General features: G+C 39.8%; 1 protein-coding gene across 7 annotated transcripts in view; it reads right to left on the bottom strand.

Moving 5' to 3' along the window:
• MTA3 (metastasis associated 1 family member 3) overlaps nucleotides 1-22,611 on the bottom strand; it is a 198,744-nt gene that overhangs the window by 40,469 nt on the left and 135,664 nt on the right. For all 7 annotated transcript variants that reach the window (XR_002644571.2, XM_022573966.2, XM_089923235.1 and 4 more), the window contains one exon: nucleotides 10,820-11,008. Coding sequence is in view for 6 of the 7 variants with exons in the window: in XM_022573966.2 (XP_022429674.1) it covers nucleotides 10,820-11,008 (189 nt within the window). In the remaining variant the exon portion in view is untranslated. The remainder of the gene's footprint in view (nucleotides 1-10,819; nucleotides 11,009-22,611) is intronic.

Consider the following 22,611-nt stretch of genomic DNA (forward strand, 5'->3'; position numbering starts at 1 on the left):
ATTTTCCCCAGATACTCTTGAACAAGGATGCAGACATACAGGCCAGGTTTAGCCAAGCTGACAAATGTGAATGACATTTAGATATAGGAGTTAGCAACGTCAGAATAAGGCTGCATGCAGGGAGACTGGATAGTTCGGCAAGAACAATGGCTGGGATACCACGTTCTTCTGGGGCATGTGTGTGGACTTTTCTGCCATCCATGTTTGACATCATGGATTCCAAGCAGCAGAGGGCATGGGTCTTTCCACTGTTTCTGGAAGTGCAGCATCCAAACCTGGTTCTCTAGTCTTCCCAGAGATTTTATGAGAACCTAATATCCTATATGCCTTTCAGTTTAAATTATAGTGAAATCTGTACTTACCAACTAAGAACCTGGACTAATATAACCAAAGTATCTATCCTTTATTCTAAACTAGATGAGGTTGAGTTTCTCTCACTTATAATCAAAAGTACTCTAATACAAAAATTGGTAGAAAGTGAAGTGCTCTAAGAATAGACCCTAGATACGTGGCACTTACTGACAGAGTCAAGGTAGAACAGAATCATGCAAGATTGCTGAGTAGAGGTAGCAGATGTTGTAGTGGGGCTCCTGCTAGAGCACTGCCACTGTGGGGTTAGATACTGCTCTTGGCTTCACAAGTCCTGTCTGTGAAGCATCGAAACGTGGATCCCTGGCTAACGTCTGTTAGCCTTCTGACAGCCTTTAATAAATTTCTGTCTCCTCATAATAGCTCACTCAAATGGATTCTGTCGTCTCTAATTATGACTTGCTCAGTATCCTTTCCAACTTCCCTCTAGTTCACTTGCTTATGCTACAAAGGCTAGAAATCCAAACGTTATACTTCCAAGACCCCCTTGGATTTATCTCTGCCAGTCAGATGTATGTGTGTAAGACAAATTCAGAAGTGAATTAAGCAGGCATAGAGTGGATGGTGCACAAGGGATCCATTTTGCTGCAGCAGAATTAGGAGGCACAAAATTGTTCTAGAGCCAATGACGCTGCTAGAGGTTTCCTGATCTCAAGATCACGGCTAAAGTAGTGTGATCCTGGCCCAGAAGTTGACCCAGCAGCTTCTCAATTTCCATATGGGGCAGAGGTTAAGAGCTCACTTGTGGAACCATTTCTGTGGGACTATTCTGAGGTCCAGCTTGAGCCTACTTCTCCAACCCTATCAATGATTTTAAGCATCTAATTTCTAAAGTTAAATCCCAGTCTGTGTAAAACAGCTCCAATATTTTGTCATCTGCAACTGAAGTCTAAATGATACAACAGCCAGGAAATACCCTTTGCTAAAGGAGTTTCTATGGCAAAGGACTCGCTCCACTGTATGAAGAGGGAAGGACTTTGCTATTTTGCACTTTGAATTTTTCAGGTTCCTCTGCATATTTCAGGTCCTGTTTAGGACGTAGAAATCCACAAGAGAATGTCATCCCCACTCTAAAGATGAGGAAAGAAACAGATAATTTATAAAACCACACCAACTCTTTAGTCCATCAGAGAGCTAAGATTACAAGACAATCAGCTGAACTAAACTCCCAAGTCACTCCAAGGAGAGACAGGACTCTAAATATTTTTACTTTGGCAGAGCATAAAAGAAACAGGTGATGAACAACAAAAAAATTACCAGATTATTAAAGGTCAACAGTGGGCTAGGACAACTGTTTAGCATCTGTGGAAGCTCTAGACACAAGGGGAATCCAAACACATTTGCCAGAGATCTCTATCAGGTGTTCATCAGAAAGAACTGAGCCAGTGGAGGAGACCTGAGAAATCCATAGGTGGTGGTAGAAATTTGAATGTACACGAAGAAATGAAGAGGGGCAGAAATGGTAAATTTTAAAAAAATAAGTAACAATAAATAAGTAAATAAACATGGGGGGGGATTAATCTTTTTAAAAGATCACTGATTGCCTAAAGCAAGAAACAGTAATAATGCACTGCGGGACTTAGAACATGTACAGAAATAAAATGTATGACGACAAAAGCACAGAATGGGAAGGAAGAACTAGAAGTGTACTGTCTCATGGTTCTTATCATCTATGTGATCTAAGCAGAATTTGATTGAAGGTAAACTGTGGTACATTAAAGATATATATTGTAAACCACTAAACAAAAGTTTAGTTAGTAAGCCACCAGGAGAGATGAAATGGGCATCATAAAAAATTAAGAAAGGGGGGGAAGGGCTTCCCTGGTGGCGCAGTGGTTGAGAGTCCGCCTGCCGATGCAGGTGACACGGGTTCATGCCCCGGTCCGGGAAGATCCCACATGCTGCGGAGCGGCTGGGCCCGTGAGCCATGGCTGCTGAGCCTGCGCGTCCGGAGCCTGTGCTCCGCGGCGGGAGAGGCCACAGCAGTGAGAGGCCCGCGTACCACAAATAAAAAAAATAAATAAAAAAAAAAAAAAGAAAGGGGGAAGAAGGGCTTCCCTGGCGACGCAGTGGTTAAGAATCCACCTGCCAAGGCAGGGGACACAAGTTTGAGCCCTGGTCCAGGAAGATCCCACATGCCGCGGAGCAACTAAGCCCGTGTGCCACAACGACTGAGCCTGCGCTCTAGAGCCTGCAAGCCACAACTACTGAGCCCGTGTGCCACAACTACTGAAGCCCGTGCACCTAGAGCCCGTGCTCCGCAACAAGAGAAGCCACCGCAATGAGAAGCCCGTGCACCGCAACGAAGAGTAGCCCCTGTGCAGCAACGAAGACCCAACGCAGCCAGAAAAATAAAATAAATAAATTAAAAAATAAAGTGTGGGGGGGGGGGAGGAATAAAGGACAATGGGACAAATGGAAAACTCAGGGTAAAATGATGGATTTAAACTGATAATTATATTATTACTAATTATATTAAAGGCAAGTGGTCTAAACACTCTAAGTAAAAGGCAGAGATTGTTAGATTGGCTGGGGGTGGAAAAACACTCAACTGTATTCTGTTTACAAAAAGCCCACTTTGGAAATAAATAAAAGTAAAATGACGGAAACAAAATATATCACGTAAACAATAAATCTGGAGTGGTTATATTAATAGGAGAAAAATTAGACTTTGTCACAAGGAATATTACCCATGGATAAAGAAGCATGATGTGAAGATAAAAAGGTCGAATCGTCACAAGAATATAACAATCCTAAATATGTATGTGTCCACCAACAGAGGTTCAATATATTTAAAGCAAAAACGTAATACAATTGAAAAGAAAAATAGAAAAACCTACAATTATAAGCTAGAGACTTTTAATACTGCTCTCTCAACAAGTAACACAACAAGTGGGCAGAAAATCAGTAAGGCTCCAGAAGACTTGAACAACATTATCAATAAACTTGACCCAAGTAGCATTTATAGAATATTATACCTAACAGCAAAATATCTGTTCTTTTCAAGAGCACATGGTGCATTCACCAAACCAAACCATATACTACAGTAGAATCAATCAAGTCTTCAAAATGTAAAATTTATGTGTGTGTGTATTTAATAAAGTATGTTTTCTGAACACAACAGAATTAAACCAGAATTCATAACCAAAAAATATATGGGGAAAAAACCCTACAAATATGTGGAACTTACTTCTAAATAATCCAAGGATCAAAAAGGAAACCATAAGGAAAAATCAAGGAATGAAAATGAACACACAACTTATCAACCTTGGTAAGAAGATGAAGCTAAATAAAGCAGTGCACAGAGGGAATCGACACACCCCCTTTCCTCCATCAGATGTTCAGCAGAAAGAATTGGGACAGGGCAAGAAACCTGCCCATTGGTGGTGGTGTGGGTGTGCACAATGGTGATCTGCTGCCACTGGGGACCAGGCCAGAAAACCGCTTCCCAGATCCTTCTCTTAGATCCTTCTCTCTTACAAAGCGAAAGTGTCTGCCACTGGAGACGGACTAGAAACCATCCCACCCCCAAGTCTCAGGCAAAGTGCGGTGGCCAGTGGAGGGGGACAGGAAATTTGCTCACATCCAAAAAGCCCTGCTAATAAAAGGCTACACAAAGCAGAGACCGGTTGCCACAAGGGAGCTGGGGGAAGAACAGAATTGCTGTGGGAGCTCCACCGCTGAGACTCAGGCACACAAAGCCTACCAAAGTCTGGGCAGGAACAGGACAACGAAGAAACTCCCTGCGCCCTCACCGTGGACTTGCAACACCATACTACCACAGGGGGAAGGGCAAAATGTGGAGACAGGCTCTGCAGTGCAAGGCCTGCTAAGGATGGGACAGGAACACAAGAAAAAGACCCTTCTGCTTTTCAGGCCCTACATTAAGCATAGGTAAGATGATGAAGTCTGTGGATGTTCAGTTCACCTCCTATTCATCCCACCAGCGAGGGAGGGACCCGCCCCTCAAGACAGTGGAAGGTGCTCGGACATACGACACATGACACTGGAGACAAACTAGATGAGACTGACAGCAGTTTATTAGTCACTTATACTCACGGTCTGGGGGAAGAGGACACTACACACCATGTAGGGCCACACAGGGGTTGCACTTGGGAATAGTGAGCCCAGTAGGGGCTGTGCAAGTGTGGCTTTGCGTAACAAGAGGGTGCGGTATGCCCTGGTTCCGGAAGAAGGTTCCCACAGGAGGATGTGATTGGCTTGTGAGAATAATTCTGCCTGCTGGCAAGGGAAGGAAAACCCATCAGGTTCAAGGCTGGGTGGGGTGTAGGTGAATTAGCCAGGCAGGAAAGGATTTTGCATCTCCGGCAAAAATGGGGAGATTCAGTTAAGCTTTGGGGGCCCTGTCAGGCTCAAAGATATAAAGGTCGTACATGAAATATTAAGCCTTCCAGTACAGTGGTACACTGAAGGTAACCAGAACAACAATGAGATCCAAACCTGGCCAACCAGAGACTATATTAATATACTAAAGGATCTAGTTGAAAAGGCAGACAATGCACATGAATAGATGGGAAATTTATATAGAGATAAAAAGCATAAAAATAAAATATGACTGTTAGGAAAATATATCATATTTGAAGAATTTCTTTAACAAGTTTATCGGTATACTGGACATAACCAAGAAAAGAGTTAGTGCACTAGAAGACAGATCAATACCAATTATACAAACTAACACATAAACAACAAATCTCAGCTCTAGGAAACTCAGTGAACTACAAGTAGAATAATTATAAAGAAAAGCCTGCCAGGGCTTTTGGTTTACTACTACAGGTTCATACTGTAGTAGTAAAACAAAAGTAAAGAGAAAATCTTGAGCACAAAGAAAAAGAAACATTTACATACATAGAAACTTCGTATCAGAAACTACGTAAGCCAGATAGAGAGACATCTTTAGAATACTCAAAGAGGAAAAAAATTTTTAATGAATTCTATAAAAATGAAATCTCTCTTCAAAGGGGACAGTAAAGTTTTTCGGACAAGGCAGAAGTCATTCTCAGTCAAAAGCTGAATTCATTGTCAGCCAAAAGAGTATTAACAATAAATGGTTACATGAGAAGCAAAGTTTCAAATTAATGATCTAAGCTCCAATCTTAAAAAAATACTAGGAAAAGATAAAAGCACAGAAGCTCAGAGAAAGCTGAAGGAAAGAAATAATAAATATACAAGCAGAAATCAATGGAACAGAAAACAGAAAAATCAATCAAACCAAAAACTGTCTTGGGATTTCCCTGGTGGCGCAGTGGTTAAGAATCCGCTTGCCAACGCAGGGGACACGGGTTTGATCCCTGGTCCGGGAAGATCCCACATGCCGTGGAGCAACTAGGCCTGTGTGCCACAACTACTGAGCATGTGTGCAACAACTACTGAAGCCCACGCGCCTAGAGCCTGCGCTCCGCAACAAGAGAAGCCCCCGCTCACCACAACTAGAGAAAGCCCACGCGTAGCAACGAAGACCCAATGCAGCCAAAAATTAATTAATTAGTTATTTTTTAAAAAACTGGTTCTTTGCAAAGGTCAATAAAATTGATAAACCCTTAGGCAGACTAATGAGGAAAAAAGAAAAGCTAAATTACCAGTATCAGGAATATCTGAGGGGATATCACTACAAATCCATCCCACAGAACTTAAAAGTATAATGAGATTATGAACAACTTTATGACAACAAACAAGACAAAATGGACAGGAAGAGATACGCCAGCAAGAGGAGGACATACCAGCCTTTGTAACCCCACAAAAAATGATAATTAGATAGCTATCAACAAATGAAAATTGCCCCGGGAAGATGCAAGAGTCAAAGAAGAACCTACAGCAACACAGTGCAGCAAAGAATGGAGAAAAACTGCACAGAGAGTGCACAGAGAGGATCACTGAGGAGATGGACTTTAGCTGAGACATCTGGAAACTGCTAAGAACAACGAAGGGTGGAGGCTATCAGTATAAGCCACACACTGGATACCACTGCAGTCACCAGTGGCCTGCTCTGCAGAGAAGCCTGGCAGCCCTGGTCAATGAGGACCTCAGCAGCACCCAAGACAGCTGCTGAGGAATCCCTACAGCTCGTACAGTAGAGGACTCTGTAATGCTTGTTGGAGTGGACCCCAGCAGGCCCCTGTGCAGAAGAAACCAGCAGCTCCTGCCGCCGAGGTAATCAAGAGCCACTGCTGCTGCTGGCCTCCTAGAGAAGGAGACGCTGCTGTGCTCCTTCCAGAAGATGTGCACACCCCAGACCCCAGAGCCCTGGCTGCTCGACATGCACTCACTTCACAGGCACCAGATCATATGCTTCAGTCACTCTGTGAGCACACACACTCCACTCCCGGCTCAGGGGCTGACCCAAGCATGCCCACACCTCAGGCACCACTGCCACCATGAGGGCACTCCAAGCCAGACCCAGAGCCAAGAGACATCCCCTCGCCGATGACATATGCTGTGGGAGAAAGAGATCAGGAGGTCCCCAGCAGCCTTTGCCATTGAAGACCCCAGCAGCCCTCTCTGTTGCAGCAGACACCTGCACCCTTGGCCGTTGCAATCTTTACTGACACTGACCTCAGCTGATAGAGCTGAATACGCACTATGCCAATGGGCCTTCCCAGGAGCTAGAACCAATGCGCCCCACTTGCCTGGTACCCTTGCACCCACCTGCAGGTGAAGGTCTTTCCCCACTAAGACCAGTCTGTAATGTCTGCTCAGTCAAATGCACAGAGATTAACATGAGGTTATGAGAAACATGAAAAATTAAAGAAACATGACACCCGCAAAGGAACACAGTAATTTTCCAGGAACTGGTACCACAGAAATAGAGATCTAGGATTTCCCAGACAAAGAATTCAGAATAATTGTTTTAACAAAGTTGAGTGAGCTACAAGAAAATGCAGATAGAAAACTCAATGAAATTAGGAAAACAATATACAAACAAAACAAGAAGTTCAACAGAGAGAAATCATTTTAGAAAACCCGAACAAATTCTAAAGCTGAAGAATACAATGAATTAAATGAAAAATACAATGCAGATCATCAACAGCAGACTTGATCAAGCAGAAAAATCTGTGAACTCAAAGACAGGTCATTAGACATTATCCAGTCAGAGGAGGAAAGGATAAACAAAGACTGAAAAGAGAGTGATTCCAATTGGCAGAAAAAGAAGATCACAGCAGAAATAAATGAAGTAGAAACAAGGAAAACAACAGAAAAGATCTATAGACTAAGAGCCGGTTTTTTGAAAAGATAAACAAAATTGACAAACCACTGGCTATACTAAGAAAAAAGAGAGAAGACTGAAATAAATAAAATCAGAAGTGAAAGAAGAGACATTACAAATGGTATCGCAGAAATATAAAAGGATCCTAAGAGACTGCTATGAACAATTACATGCCAACAAACTGGATAATCTAGAAAAAATGGATAAATTCCTAGAAATATAAAACCTATCCAGACTGAATCATGAAGAAATAGAAAATGTGAACAGAAGACTGAATCAGTAATCAAAAACCTTCCAACAAAGAAAAGCCCAGGACAAGATGACTTCACCAAACATTTAAAGAAGAATTAATGACAATGCTTCTCCGCATCCTCACCAACGTCTATTATCTCTCATTTTTAAAAAAATAATAGCCATCCTAAGAGGTATGAGGCAATATCTCATGGTGGTTTTCCCTGATGATTAGTGATGTTGAACACCTTTCTTGTTTGTTTGTTTTGACCACATCACACAGCATACAGGACCTTAGTTCCCTGACCAGGGATCAAACCCACACCCCCTGCACTGGAAGCAAGGAGTCTTAACACTGGACCACCAGGGAAGTCCCTTGAACACCTTTTCATGTACCTGCTTTTCACCGATGAGGATGATGTTAGCTGTAGGCTTGTCAAATATGGCCTTCAGGTTTATACATTACTTTACAAGTATAGGGTGGTGGAAGGGAGAGATAATAAGTTAAAAACACCAAAATGGGGTTAACAAATGCAAACTATTATATATAGAATGGATAAACAAGGTCCTACTGTATAGTACAGGGAACCATATTCAATATTCTGTGATAAACCATAATGGAAAATAATATTTTTAAAAATGTATGTATATATATATATGTATATATGTATGTATGACTGAATCACTTCGTTGTACAGCAGAAATTAACACTGTAAATCAACTATATTTCAATAAAAATAAACAAACAAACAAAACAAAGCCTAAGGATCTAAAAAAACTAACAAACACCCAAAACTACACAAAACACAAACCCTCTGAAGTGTCAGCCTCCTGATGGTCTATCTAAGCTTTTTGACACTGGCGGCCAACACCAAGCTCCAAAATACAACAAGCCTAATGTGGACTGGCTCATCAACAAGCGTTCTAACCACCTTCAGAAAAACTTTATCATGTCACAAATTTACAAGAATTTTGTTAGATCATGAAGGTAACAAAAAGCCATTTAACAGCATTATTGCTGTTATACTCGTTTTCACACCGTTATTTTACCTTCTATGAATGCCAGCCTCTCTATGTCCAAGTATATTGCACCAAGCTACTGTTCAGAGTTATTTCCTAGTCCTGTATTAAGTGCCCAGGAAGGCTGTCTAAAAGTTTCACAGCTCAGTGTATACCCGTCAATCTGCTGTTCTCTCCCGTTACCATCAGAGGTCCAGATGAAATGCCAGTTAACTCCGTGAAGACACTCCTGAGTTGACTGGCACAACTAATAGTTCCCTTCCCACTACTTCCATAACACTCGTTCTTACTGACAGAAGTAATTACATTATATTTTATTTGAGGGCTTATCTTTCAATCTCTTGATTTTCACTATGAATCATTCCCTAAAGGACGGACCACATTACATTTCTGATGCATGTCTAGTGCACACTTAAGGGCCTGGTATGTTGCAGGTGCTTAATAAACATTTGTTGAATTGAACTGAGTTCAGAATGATGATCAGGACATAAAATGAGCATGTCACACTCAGTGCAAGGAAAACTAGTTTCACTTTAGTATTTCTCATCTTCTACTCTTTTATCAGGCCTGCAGCCTTTGTTCTTTAGGGGGCTTTGTTTTTGCGGTTTCTATTTAGTGGTGTAGCTATATTATATTAGTAGCATTGCACTGCTGTGTTATTCTGACCACCTGAAGCTAAATGCCACCAATGCATTTTAAATTCCCAGCTGCACACCCTGTAAATTGAAACCATGACATATAACAATCTGGGTGTCAGTAAAGTTTTGCCAAAACAAATGCCAGTGACACTAACAGCTTTAATTATCATGTTTAGGATTTAGTATATCAACTCATATAGATAAGTAAAATTTTCCTTCAGAAATAATTTTAAAAAGATGCAACAACATAAAAGGCAGGATCCTTGCTCACATTAAATACTTCATAGGCTATAATGAGTCTATTTTCATAATTTTTAAAAAAGAATGGCTGCTGGGACTTCCCTGGTAGTCCAGTGGTTAAGAATCGGCCTTGCAATGCAGGGGATGCTGGTTTGATCCCAGGTCGCGGAACTAAGATCCTGCATGCCATGGGACAACTAAGCCATGTGCTCTAGAGCCCGCTTGCCACAACTAGAGAGCCCATGTGCCAGAACCACTGAGCCCGCATGCTCTAGAGCCCATGCACTGCAACTATTAAGCCCGTGCGCCACTAGAGAGAAGCCTGTGCACCGCAAGAGAGAGCCTGCGTGGCGCAACTAAGATCTCACACGCCGCAACTAAGATCCTATGCACCACAATTAAGACCTGAGGCAGCCAAATAAATAAATGAATAAATAAATATTTTTGAAAAAAAAGAATGGCTGTTATAGAAAGCTATTTATGAACTTCTCAAATAGAAATTTCCCCATTTCAAAGGTTAATTAAATACAGCAATTCCATAAAGACAAAGGAAGTACATAACAGTAGACAAGATTACCTAGTATTTAAAATGCAAGTAAGATCCTGCATATCATCAAGAAGAGTAAAGATCAAAAACCCATAGAGCAAATTCTTCTGCTCTGCTTGATACAGGTCGTTTCTATAATAGAGGTCTGTATCAAATTCCAGCTCAATGATTGGTAAGATAACTAGAAAAATACCGAAGTTCTAAAAGACAGCAACAAGCTTAAAAAGCAGAGATCAGAAATATTTAGTGCAAATGGTTAGAAAAGCTGTGCATATTTTTAACTTGGAACTCAGAGAGAGGTGAAGAAGATTAATTCATATTGCCAAGGTTTATAGCAAGAACTCAGGGATTCCTGACCCTGGGTCTTACAATTACTTCTCAAGACAAATGTCAATTTCTCCCTCCACAACACTGGCCTGCATTCTACATTGAGCAGATGAAAATTACTACGTCAGAGGCTTGCTAGATGAATAGTTTAAGATTTGCCAAATTTTTAAAACAGATAAAATATTCTCACCCCAACTTTTATTTAATTCACAATTTTCTACTTACAAAGTCTTGACGTATGTCGTTGAAGTCTTTGCCATATTTTTCCAGTGCCTCTTCAAATAAACTAGCTTCAGAGGCCGACCATTCTTCCATTTCATCTCTGCATAAAACAGGTCCCCCAAGTGGTACTAAGACACTAATTGCACTGCTCAAATCATAGCTGTGCCTATACAACGTATCCATAGCATGAAACTAAAAAATAAACAAAGAAAATGGAGAGAAAAGATCAGCCAGAAATGCAAACTTGCTAGATTATTTAAGAACAGAAATATTAAAATGCATGATGCACTTAATTAGCAACAATATACTTAGTATTTACTTTTTTAGTAACACAATTAAGAAAAAAATTTAAACAATGGATTTATGCAGTTATTTAAAACACCACGTATTGCTTTTAAGAACATGTTGATTTGTACCTTTTAAGGTTTTTCTTTTTTTTTTAGAAGATGTTGGGGGTAGGAGTTTATTAATTAATTAATTTATTTTTGCTGTGTTGGGTCTTCGTTTCTGTGCGAGGGCTTTCTCTAGTTGTGGCAAGCGGGGGCCACTCTTCATCGCGGTGCGCGAGCCTCTCACTATCACGGCCTCTCTTGTCGCGGAGCACAGGCTCCAGACGCGCAGGCTCAGTAGTTGTGGTTCACGGGCCTAGTTGCTCTGCGGCATGTGACCAGGACTCGAACCCGTGTCCCCTGCATTAGCAGGCAGATTCTCAACCACTGCGCCACCAGGGAAGCCCTGTATTTTTTTTTAAATGCATTTGTTTGTTACAGCAACCTAACTATGAAGATCTAGGACCTCCAGCAATTAAAATGCGAACCCAGAAAGTTCCATCATCCTTTTGGTTAAAAGTGCCAGAGTCACTTCAGCTATTGTATAAGGTTGGCACAGCCTTCCTTGACAAGGGAAAAGTATGTAGAAAGAGGATGTATCAGAGTGAGAAAAAATATTCTCAGGTTGGAGCAAGAGAATGATATACTAAGAACAAGAGATGGAGAAAAAACAATGAAACTGAGAATGGTGAAGACAAAATTACACATCCATGTTAAACAAAACAAAACAAACAAGATTATATATCCATGTAAAAACAGTAACTTGGTTGAAACTCTGTAAGACCAAGAATAGATGACCAGGCTTGCTTGGAACAGCTACCTGGGCCAGTGTGGATTTCATATATATTTCAAGGGTGAGTGATTTGAAAGGAGGAAAGATAGATTAGAATAATATAAGTGGCTTTTTTCAGAAGTACCTTGGGTCTAGCTTATTTTAAAAAGATCTATTCATAATATGCATGCGTATCTGTATGTGTAGCAGGAAGACTGATGGACAGGACAGTCAGTTGTGTCTGGATAAGCATATAGGTGTGGTACAGATTTGGTTGGTGATCAAATCCTTGCCAAGTGAGAACTAGTTCTGTTTAAACTTTCTAACGTGTGAAAGCCAAGTTTTACACCTTTTACACAAAGTATCTTCTGATAATTATTAAAAATTTCATAAATGAGGATAGAGTCACATCTATGTTTCTTAAAAATTTAGCTTATAAGTGATCCCAAAATATCTGGTAGGGGACAGTGGACAGTTCCCCACTGGTACAAAAGCATAAAATAAGCTCCAATATCAACTAACATCTATTAAAGAGAAAAAAATCATTAGCTAAAATACACATTAAAAGTATGTATTTATACTGTGATACATAAAGATGCTGAATATGAATTTGTTGACAGAGCTAAAGGCAGAATTTAGGACATGATTAGGAACAGTAACTAACTGCTTTAACAAGGGCTGACATCTCCCCTAAAATAAATCATTGGATTCCACAAAACAAAAGCAAGTAAGGATTTCATTATCAATTTCCTGGTTATAATCACAGCTAAGACCATACTGACCATGTGTAGTCTTTTGCTATATGTGTCACAGTCATGGAATAATAACTTCAACTTTCAAGTGAATTTCTTCTCACCCTTCTGCAGCAGGGGTTACAAAAATATTAGAATTGATCTTGATTCTTCCCTTATGCTCTGCAAACTTCAGAATCAACTAAATTCCACTTCTGGAGCTAACCTCTCACTTGACAGATTCAGCAGTTTTAACTGTATGTTACAGTTATACACTCTTAACACCATCCCTGAAACTAAAAAACAATTGTTTCTAGATAACTGATCTATAAAAATGAACAGATCAACAGCATTGAGGGGTCCCTTCAAATAATAATATATTTCCATAAACAACTATTTTTAAAACTCCTAAATTTACAGTGGATAACTAAAAAAACAAAAGTATTCAAAATCAATAATTATACAAATTAACTGCTGCTGAGATTCCTCAGGAGATACAAGTAATTTTTATATTGAACAGGTGCTCTGAAACCAAAAGTCACAGAATTAAATGAGCTTTCTCAGCTGTTATTATACCAACCACTCAAAGCATGAATGGATTTTCAGTCTTTTGTTCATGTTAGATGAATGCAAATGCCTTCCTTATAGGCACTTTTTAAAATGACGATGGGCTACTATCTGATAAGGCTTTGGTACTTATTATCTAATAAGTACCAAAGTAATATCCTAGCCTCTGTAAGTGACTGTAACCAAAATCCCAAGTGATCAGGTTGTTTTTAAAGGTTCTGTTCTTTACAGAGTGTGTTTGTGTTACTCAACACTGAAGTAAGCATTTGCTTTTGAAAACTAGCTCCTGCATTGTGTCACAGATCAAATGGAAAGAGTGAGTCGGACTAAGGCTGACCACAGCTATGAAACCTCCATAGCCCACACATTTAGACCACAGCCCAGGGGAAAGTGCAGGAATGATCAGTATGTGTAGAAAATAAACATCCCATGAGACACAGGTACTGTGGAATGCCTAAGGAATAATCCTGTTAAAAATCAATGGCCAGGTTTACAAAGGAAACCAGAGGATCACGTTATTTGCTAGCAGTCCATATTAACTCTGTCTTTCTGACATACACAGAAGCTTCTTCTGAACGAACTTTTGTACAGTCTAATCCAACCACAAAAAGCTAATAAGTAAAACACAAAATATAGTTTCTAAAACAAAAGAGACAACATCCAGTGAAGACTCACAGAAATAAGCTAAGAAAAGACGTAGGAGTTTGACAATGTAACCAACAACTTACAGTTTATCAGTTAAGATAAAAACTCAAAGAGCTAGACATATAAGAGAACATACTGGCTGATTCCATTTTTATGAATTTTGAGAAAAATAACAATTAATTTATGATGAGAGAAGTCAGAATAATGATTACCTCAGAAGAGGGGATCATTGACTGGGAAGAAGCATGAGGGAACCCTGTTCATCATCTACATCTGGGTGGTGGTTATATGGATGTAGACATATGTAAAAATTTATAAGCTGTGCACCTAAGTGTACTTAATACACTTTATTATATGTATACCTCAATTTAAAATAAGATAAAGAACTTGAAACTGAAAATCCTCCCTCCAGATAAATACTTTGCAAAGATATCATCTTTTCAATAGAGATATAGATACACATAAATCCATTCAAATCTAAATTTTGAAAATCATAAGAACTCAGCACAAGCTGTTCTCTCTGCCAAATAGTGGTGAAGGTGTTGTCACATTTCATCTCATTCAAAACAGATGGAGATGACAAACAGAAGTATTTTAGGAGAAAGAGTGACAATGAAATCTTGGCAGTGGAATTCTTATCTTTTGTTCATTAAGCAGAATCACACTTTGGTAAACTGGACTATTGTTTGGCAAAAATTCACTCCCTCTCCTGGACCTCCAAGGGAGCATATTCTTCCACTCTGCTGAGGTTGGGCCTGGCCATGTGACTTGTGTGGCCAACTGGCTCTTAAGATGTGTGACATAACAGAGCCTTGACATGAGCCTCTGCATTTGGACTTGTGCTACTGACTTTTGTCAACAGAGGATGAGAGATACATGCACCAGATGTGGAACTAACCGGCAGCTTCTCACCCGAATCAGCACAGTTCAGTTCAGCAGAATCCTAGACGATCTGTACAGGGGTGCATGAGAAACTAATGTTTGTTGTTTATAAGCCAATGAAATTCTGGGCATTGTAATAGAGACTGCATTTTCCCTTTTGAGAATTAAGAGCTTATTCACCCAATGCTTAGAAGTGCTGTGAGCAAACAGCCTACAGCGCTGCTCCTCTTTGGAATGAACTCAAATTAAGAAAGGTTCATTGCCCAAGGTCATGCCCTCTTCCTGGGGCAGCCAGCATCCAATGATGCAGGAGTGTAAAGGGTGAGGCCTTCATTCACACTGTATCAGAGCCTACCTTCTCCCTCTGTTCAATCCTGCCTCCGTCCCTTCTCTTCCACAGGTGTTGATCCCAACAGTACTCCCTAATAAACTTCCAGCATGCAAATCTCATCTCAGAATCTGTTCCCCAGGAACCCAATCTGTAACATGTGACATTATTTTGGCAATGTCTAACTGATACCCATATATATTCAATACTATTGATTTGCTCAGTTAAGAGTTTTACAAAAATTTTACATGTATAACTCCAGCACAAATTATAGCATTCAGACCATCAAATCTATTTTAAAATTAATGAGCATATGGTTTTTTCCAAGTAGAAATATAAACTCTCATGAGTAAATCTCAAACCACGATCAAGGCAAAAATTTTTATATATGAGAAGTATGCCATCCAGTCAATTTTTGCTTCAATGCACAGTACTCAAAGCAAAATCCCTCACTCATAATCAGATTTCTTAAGACTTGGTTGTCATTCACTAAAATCAATCTATAAGACACCCAAGAGCTATGTTCTTATGTGTACTCATACCTTTTGATTATTATCACGAGAAAGCTCCAGGGGCAGCAGGCCATAGTAGCCCCATGGCCCTAATGTCACTTCCAAACCTACCCTGGGCATAACTGTGGGTTCTTCCCCCCCAGCTCTGATTCCAGACACAAACCAGGCAAATATGAAATACAGCTATGTGGAGACACTGGAGAACAAGCAATGCAGGCAAGAAGGAGAGGCTAAGATAGTTCAGGAAGAGGAAGTATGAGAGATGAGCTTCCACATGGACCCGAGCTTTAACTTTGAGGTATTTTCTAAACTGCTACAAGAGAGAACAGACCAAACAGAAAGTTAGCTGTGACTAGGCTGAGGTGAAAGTGGGCAAGACCTAGGGAGCACAGTCCTCAGGAGGATTATATTCCAGGCCCTAAAGGAAATCACGATATGTTAAAATAATTGGTATCATACGTGCTCTCTGATCACAACCCCCAAAGCAATTAAGATAGATTTATTTATTTAGACAGAACCACATTTCCTTGGAAATTAACTCTCAATCAAATGCAAAATTATAAAGTAAATTAGGAAATACTTAGAACCAAGTGATAAAGAAAACACTACATATAAAAATATGAGATACAGAGGGACATTTATAATCTTAATTACTAATAACAGAAAAGTAGATAAATGAAATTAATGGGCTAAAAATTGGTCTTGTAAAGCTGGTATAGTTAATATCAGGGTAAAGCCAAAGAAAAGTAGAAGGAAGAAAATAATAAAGAGCAAAAATAAATTAAACAGAAAACAGACATACAATAAAGAAGATCAACTAAACTAAAATTTCATTCTTTTAGACAATAAAAGAGAAATTTCTGGCAAAACTATCAAGGAAAAAAATGGGAAATGACACATAAACAGTAACAGGAATAAAAAGCTATTTATAACTACAGGCATCAAAAAATTTCCTAATTAAGAAATACTATCGGGGAATTCCCTGGTGGTCCAGTGGTCAGGACTCTGCGCTTTCACTGCTGGAGCCCAGGTTCAATCCCTGGTCAGGGAACTAAGATCCCACAAGCTGCACCATGTGGCCAAAAAAAAAAAAACACCTATGAAAAATTGGAAAACCTAAGGAAAAATGGAAAATCTCCTGATGTAACTGACCAAAAGGGACTTTAATAGAATAAAAACTTACTCTAATTATTAATCAAATTATAACCACAACCCAAATGGAGGGACATGGTACAAAATAAATGGCCTGTGCTCTTCAAAATGCCACAAAAGAGAGAAAGAATGGCCACAAAAGAGAGAAAGAATGAAGAACCGTTCAGGATTGAAGGAAATTAAAGAGATATGACAAGTAAATGCAGTAAGTGATTCTCAAGTAGATCCTGGATGAGAAAAAAAAATTTTTTTCTCTTATTCTAAAGGATGTTACTGAGACAACTACGAATCTGACTAAAGCCAGATTTACAGTGCTATAAATTGTTAGTGATATTAAATCGTTATAGTCCTATTGTTATAGTACTATAACAATGTTCATTTCCTGAATCTGCAAATTGTATTGTGGTTCAGTGAGAAAATATCCTTGTTCTTTTAGGAAATACCTCCTCAAATAATACTTGGCAATAAAGGGACATCCATTCTGTAACTTACTCTCAAACTGTTCAGAAATAATAATAATATGTATACAGAGAAAGAATGATAAAGGAAACGTGGTAGATGTAAACATTTGGGGAATCTGGGTGAAGGGAATACAGGAAGTCTTAGTACTATTTTTGTATTATCTCAAAATACAAAAATAACAAGTTTTAAGAAATTATAACAATAAGCCTTCATTAACTCACACTTGTAAAATCCAAATCTCTTCACCCTAGACAAAGAAGTTAAAACAATTTTCATTGTATTTGTCCATAGTTCAATTCTATGGTGACTTTCTAATGTTTCTTATATTAGTTGTCAAATGCATGGGAGAAAAGTAAAGTAAAAGGCAACATACACCCAAAACAAAAAATAAAACAAAAACAAATTTAAGCTTAAATTTAAAAGGAAGAGATGGATAAACAGACCTTAACACAAGCAAACAATTCCCCCTAAGACAGTCTGCAGTGTCTCTAAGCCCATTTAATATCATTTTAAAATTCTTATCTGCAATACATCATCAGACAAAAAGGAAATGTGCCTAATGTAGAATATTATTGCCTTAATGATGTATTTAGAAGGAAGGAAAATTTCACGTTTCATATTTTTTACTGCAGTGGTAGTCCATTAGTTTAAATTCTAATTTTACAGTCTTGGAAACATGGATAGTACTCATAAGTTTTAGCAAACTGTGGTTTTTGTTTGTTTGTTTGTTTGTTTTGCAGTACGCGGGTCTCTCACTGCTGTGGCCTCTCCCGTTGCGGAGCACAGGCTCCGGACGCGCAGGCTCAGTGGCCATGGCTCACGGGCCCAGCTGCTCCGCAGCATGTGGGATCTTCCCGGATCGGGGCACAAACCTGTGCTCCCTGCATCGGCAGGCGGACTCTCAACCACTGCGCCACCAGGGAAGCCCAGCAAACTGAGTTTTAAAAATTATGTGAATTCTCATTTAATCAATTTTACATTCATTTTGAAGACTAGATTTTTTAATATAAGTTGATGCCTAAAATGTTAATCAAAAGATTCATATATTCTGCTAAGTACAATTTATATAAACGATGTAATAACTATGATTTCCAAACTGTTCTAAATTCCTCAAAGCCCTAAATGAAGTGTGTGATTTGAACAGGAATCACAAAGAGATTGTGAAGTGCGTGGTCAACAGCTGGCATTTTTACAAAGAGTATCTGAAGAATAAAACTATTGTTGGTTAAATCAACTTTCTCTTATCAGAAAAATAAGTTAATTATCTTTTCTAAGTTCTTCTTGATGGGAAAATTTTTATTGTAAAAAGTATAGCTTGTTTTAAGCAGAAGATTTTAAACTGTATAGTGATTTCCTTGTAACAATTATATTAATATGTATGGTTAATTATAGCCTAATGACCATATTCAAACTTGATAACCTACTACAATGATAATAAATATGGCATGAAAAAACCACTTTCAGGCAATCGATAATGCTATAAAATCAGAAGAAAGTAAATGAGACTCAACAAAGATGGGGGGGAGGGGAATGCATCATTGTTATCGGCTCAACAATAACAACTAATATTTATTGAGCTCTTACATTGTGCCAGATACTGTTCCAAATGATCTACAAGTATTATCTTGTTTAATCCTCAAGTTGACATCAAAAGGTAAGCCAGAGACAGACTTTTCCAGAGGCTGGAGGAGGACACTGAGGCACCACCTACTTTCTCTCCTAGTGAGGACAGGGCCTCAAGAGCCAGAAGAGCCCAGTGTTTGTAAACATTGCCTTCAATGAAGGTGCATAAACTGCTGAATGTAATTTCTTCTAGAATATTGATGGAAGCTCAAAAAGACTTGTGACATAGCAATAAATCAGTTGTCTGCCACCCAACCTGGACAGCCAATGGCACAGGGAGCTCTACGCTGCTCCAGAGAACGCAGGGGCCCAGGCCCAAGGCATGCTCTGGGGAGCCAATGCAGTTCCATCAAGTTCTATATGCTTGGATACATGTATCAGCAACTTATAGGGGTATGTCTGCATACCCTCTTCTTGTCAGTCCATAACCTCAGGGCAAATAGATTTTATTTCCACTGCAGATGGGGAAACTCAGACACAGGAAGGTTAAGTAACTTGCATAAGGCTATATGGATCAAAAGCCATAGCTCTAAGGGGAAAAACAGAATCATAAAAGTAAATCCATTGGTACACCAAGGTCCATAGCAGCATTATTCACAATAGCCAAAAGGTAGAAGCAACCCAAGTTTCTACTGACAGACGAATGGATAAACAAAATGTAATATACACATACAATGGATTATTATTCAGCCTTAAAAAGAAAGGAAATGCCGACATATGCTACAACATGGACGGCCTTTGAAGATGTTGTGCTGAGTGAAATAAGCAAGCCACAAAGGGGCAAATATTTTATGGTTCCACTTCTATGAGGTACCTAGAGTAGTCAAATTCAGAGAGATGTAAAGTAGAATGGTGACTGCCAAGGCCTGGGGACTGTTTTAAGGATCTGGGTTTTTGCCCTAAGTGCAACTGAAAGCCACTAAGAGGATATAAGGTAGGGGACAGCAAAATCAGAATTGCATTTTTAAAAGACCAGATATAATATAGAATTAGAAATGTTCCAGCATGCAATTTCCTCCCTACTAAATCAACATAGCCTGACCTTTCTTAGAACCAGAATTTAGCATGAGGAAACCTAAGTTTCTAGTCTTATATAAGTTACTTAACAATTATCTCTAATATAGTCTATCCCAGAAGATTTCTAAGGCCCCCAAAAACTCAAAAAGCTTTTATCTAGAATCGTACCCTCCAACCTGCTTTAGTCCTCAGAGTCCAGACAAAAGAGAAATCCAGTATCTCTGCAATTACCTATTCTCTGAGAGAGAGGCTTTGTTCCAGCAATAGCTCCCTAACAGTGCACATGATACTTGGTCCTTCCAGCCATGAACAGGAAGTAACAGGCTAGAAAGTCCAAGAACTACTACTTAAGTAACTACTTCAGGGTTTACTCTGTCCTAAGTAATTTTGTATCCATAATGCAGGGGGACAGGGGAGTGAATGTAAGGATTACTGAACACTAATTTCTTTTTCTTTGCAAATTGCACTAAGTATACTTCCCATTTTACTGAAACAAAGGTGAAATCTATGAAGCCTCTGTGGCTTTAATGTTTTAACAATTATAAATCTCATTATATGTCTTAGACTAGCCGTGTTTGAAATTCACAGCCCAGCTACCTGAAAATGAGGAAGTTATATCCAACAATCCTGCAGGCAGCTTAATTACCTGCTCCCAAAGTATTACTGGTGATTTGATAAGTAGCATATATTGTCTTGGATAAACAGATATGTCAGATAGGAATGCTGAAAGTCGACTGCAGTCCTCACAGGACAAGACACAGGGAAAATCACCTGTACAAGCTACCCAGGACCCAGCAGTTCCACAACCCTGCCCTCTCCATGGTCTCCAGATCCATGGTCTGGTCACCTGATAGAGAAAGGTACTAACCTGACCTGTGCAGGCATGTGAACACTGAGAGAAAAATAAGAGCCCAATTCTTCAAATTCAACTAAACAATGAATCCATTTTCATTTAATGGCACAAAACAACTTAGCAGCCTTTCATATGTTCTTGGAAAACAATCTGCAAAACGCATCAACATATTACTAATTTTTAACCACTCCCATTCATTTTTACAGAAATGCCTCAATATCTTATATTTTAACATCAAAGTAGAAGGCATGATATCACCAGGCAAACAGGATTAAAGGTGTAGGTCATGGCATCTGAAATAACAAGAGACAATGACTTCTTCCTGCTTTTGACTTCTAAAAGATGTCAATTTTATGCAACTGAAAATAATATAATCTCAACACAATAACATACAGAAAGAGTCCAAGTGAAGTTGAACCTAGAATAGTTAGAGCAGGAAACCAAGACCCATAAATGGTGACTCCCCTGGTGGCACAGTGGATAAGATTCCACACTCCCAATGCAGGGGGCCTGGATTCAATCCCTGGTAAGGGAACTAGATCCCACATGCATGCTGCAACTAAGAGTTCACATACCACAACTGAGGAGCCCATCTGCCACAACTAAGAGCTGGTGCAAACAAATAAATAATATTTTTAAAAAGACACATGAATTTTGCAGACAAAAGAAGAAATCTTGTGGACTTCCCCGGCAGTCCAGTGGTTAAAAATCCACACTTCCACTGCAGGGGGTGTGGGTTCAATCCCTGGTCAGGGAACTAAGATCCTGCATGCCGTGCGGCGTGGTCAAAATAAAATAAAATAAAATGAATTTTTAAAAAACAATAAGGAGATTAGGAACCAAGATAGCAGAGTAGAAGGATGAGCTCTAACTCCCTCTTGTGAGAACACCAGAATCACAACTAGCTGCTGGACAATCATCAACAGGAAGATACTGGAACTCAACAAAAAAGATACCCCACATCCACAGACAAAGGAGAAGCCACAGTGAGATGGTAGGAGGGGCGCAACACAGTAAAATAAAATCCCATAACCGCTGGGTGGGTGACTCACAGACTGGAGAACACTTATACCACAGAAGTCCACCCACTGGAGTGAAGGTTCTGAGCCCCACGTCAGGCTTCCCAACCTGGGGGTCTGGCAACGGGAGGAGGAATTCCTAGAGAATCAGACTTTGAAGCCTAATGGGATTCAACTGCAGGACTCTGACGGGACTGGGGGAAACAGAGACTCCACACTTGGAGGGCACACACAAAGTAGTGTGTGCATCGGGAGCCAGGTGAAGGAGCAGTGGCCCCATAGGAGACTGAACCAGACTTACCTGCTAGTGCTGGAGGGTCACCTGCAGAGGCAGGGGGTGGCTGTGGCTCACCGTGGGGACAAGGACACTGGCTGCAGAAGTTCTGGGAAGTACTCCTTAGTGTGAGCCCTCCCAGAGTCCGCCATTAGCCCCATAAAAGAGCCCAGGTAGGCTCAGTGTTGGGTTGCCTCAGGCCAAACAAGCAACAGGGAGGGAACGCAGCCCCACCCATCAGCAGAGAAGTGGATTAAAGTACTACTGAGCTCTGCCCACCAAAGCAACAGTCAGCTCTACCCACCACCAGTCCCTCCCATCAGGAAACTTGCACAAGCCTCTTAGATAGCCTCATCCACCAGAGGACAGACAGCAGAAGCAAGAAGAACTACAATCCTGCAGCCTTTGGAACAAAAACCACATTCACAGAAAGATAGACAAGATGAAAAGGCAGAGGGCTATGTACCAGATGAAGGAAAAAGATAAAACCTCAGAAGAACAACTAAATGAAGTGGAGATAGGCAACCTCCCAGAAAAAGAATTCAGAATAATGATAGTCAAGATGATCCAGGACCTCGGAAAAAGAATGGAGGCAAAGATCGAGAAGATGCAAGAAATGTTTAACAAAG

This window comes from Delphinapterus leucas, chromosome 13 (assembly GCF_059928025.1).
Source record: "Delphinapterus leucas isolate spDelLeu-1000000601 "Yukka" chromosome 13, BTC_Dleu_Yukka2, whole genome shotgun sequence".
In the NCBI taxonomy this organism is placed as follows: Eukaryota; Metazoa; Chordata; class Mammalia; order Artiodactyla; family Monodontidae; genus Delphinapterus; species Delphinapterus leucas.